The sequence below is a fragment of the Sinocyclocheilus grahami genome, unplaced genomic scaffold, assembly GCF_001515645.1.
Source record: "Sinocyclocheilus grahami isolate Dianchi unplaced genomic scaffold, SAMN03320097.WGS_v1.1 scaffold19752.1, whole genome shotgun sequence".
Lineage (NCBI taxonomy): Eukaryota > Metazoa > Chordata > Actinopteri > Cypriniformes > Cyprinidae > Sinocyclocheilus > Sinocyclocheilus grahami.
Genome location: NW_015517729.1, coordinates 1 through 1,703, shown reverse-complemented (window position 1 = coordinate 1,703; position 1,703 = coordinate 1). Strand labels below are relative to the sequence as shown.

Below are 1,703 nucleotides of genomic sequence, written 5' to 3'. Positions count from 1 at the left end.
TTTTTTTACAAAGTACAAAAGTCCAAACTGGCGGTCACGTGCTCTGACCCCTATATGAGACCCTTAAACACTGAAACAAGAGGCCAAAACACAGGTGTGTACACTTTGGTTTTGCATAGGCTACCTGCCCAGAGCTCCACTGTATCCTTACACATTCAAAAGCGAATAGAAGAAAAGAAAAAAAGGTTCAGAACCCAATACTTCACTCCAGAGGCATTGACAAAATGGATTCAGGTAAACATGAATTGTAATTCCATGATGATTATACCATCAATCTGCTGGCCATCCTCTCATCTGTTTGAACTGTTTATACACATTCAGAACATAAATGTCCACGATTCTCCTGTGAAGGAAAATGTGATCTTTATTCCCTGCATCAGGCAGGCTATACTCGCCCAGAAAGCCCGTGCTTCCACAGTTTGCGGCTCCAGTAAAAGTTTTTCCTTCTTGTCAGTCTTAAATCAGCAGAATTTTATGAAATGCCTTTGCGTTTTTTGAAATCGATGGACCTCGTTTTTCTTGTCTTTTAGCGAGAATGTTAATCTGTCTTTGGTCTCATGCTCACACCCGAGCTATATGTCAATCCGCGCGTGTAGCGCGGAGTGTTTGCTCTCGTGGTCCCAGTACGAGCAGTGCATCATGGAGAGTTCTGCGGGTTGACGCGAGCAAGCAAACTGCAGCCCTGTTCCGTTACCGGTGGACACCGGAGGGGCTCCAGTCGTGGCGGGACTCAGCTGCTGCGCATGCGGGAGCGCATGAGGGTGCGTGTGATGGTGGAGATGATGGTGGCTCATGCCGTTGTAAGTGTTCACCATGCCCGGGAGAGCTGTGCTCTGCGCCCGCGAGTACGGATTGTACGAGGACGGCGCGGACAAGCTTTTCACGTTAACGGGACTCAAGTTCCCACTGCTCATCTGACAGGAGGTATAGGGCATAGGCGCAGGAGACCACGAGTTATTGATAAACCCTGACTGCAGGTATTTGGGCGGGGAGAGGTAACCGTACCCGTCGCCGCCGAAGAAAGATTTGCCAGGCTGGAAATGGGTCGGTGGAGGCCTGAACGGTCTCTTCATGCGTCGCCGTCGCCGGTAGTTGCCCTTTTCGAACATATCCTCGCATGCCGGGTCCAGGGTCCAGTAGTTGCCCTTTCGCTCGCCGCCGCCCTCCCGAGGCACCTTGATGAAGCACTCGTTGAGTGACAGGTTGTGTCGGATGCTGTTCTGCCATCCTTTTTTGTTCTTCTCATAGAAAGGAAACTTACTGATGATGTACTGGTAGATGCCGGACAGCGTGAGACGCTTCTCCGAGCTCTCGCGGATTGCCATCGCGATTAACGCCACGTAGGAGTACGGTGGTTTCTGGGTCGGGTCGGATTTGTCCGGTGCCTTCTCGGGAGGGGTTTCCTCTTTTGTTCGGTCTTTCTCCGCTGAGCTCGAGGTAGTGTCCATGAGTATCATGCCGTTATCCTCGGGGCCTGGGTAGGTGGCCATCATTGCGCACGCAAACCTACACCAAAACAAAACCGTGGACTAATAAAAACAGCTCTGCAATGCAAAATTGTCTTGATGACAGTCTCAATTGTCAGACTACAATCATGTAAAGAGTTTTTTTTCTACGTGTGCAGCTTAATGTCAGCGTTAAAGGTTTTACAAAGCTCTTGCGCTTCAGAGTTTCTCCTCAACTAGATACCCACGGAGAAGGAG

At 50.0% G+C, this 1,703-nt stretch overlaps 1 protein-coding gene across 1 annotated transcript; it reads right to left on the bottom strand.

Moving 5' to 3' along the window:
* Positions 1–34: 34 nt before the first annotated feature.
* LOC107579733 (forkhead box protein L2-like) lies at positions 35–1,662 on the bottom strand. The gene has a single exon (XM_016265530.1). The coding sequence runs from the start codon at positions 1,491–1,493 to the stop codon at positions 573–575; it is 921 nt and encodes a 306-aa protein (XP_016121016.1). The 5' UTR covers positions 1,494–1,662; the 3' UTR covers positions 35–572.
* Between the last annotated feature and the right edge of the window lie 41 nt (positions 1,663–1,703).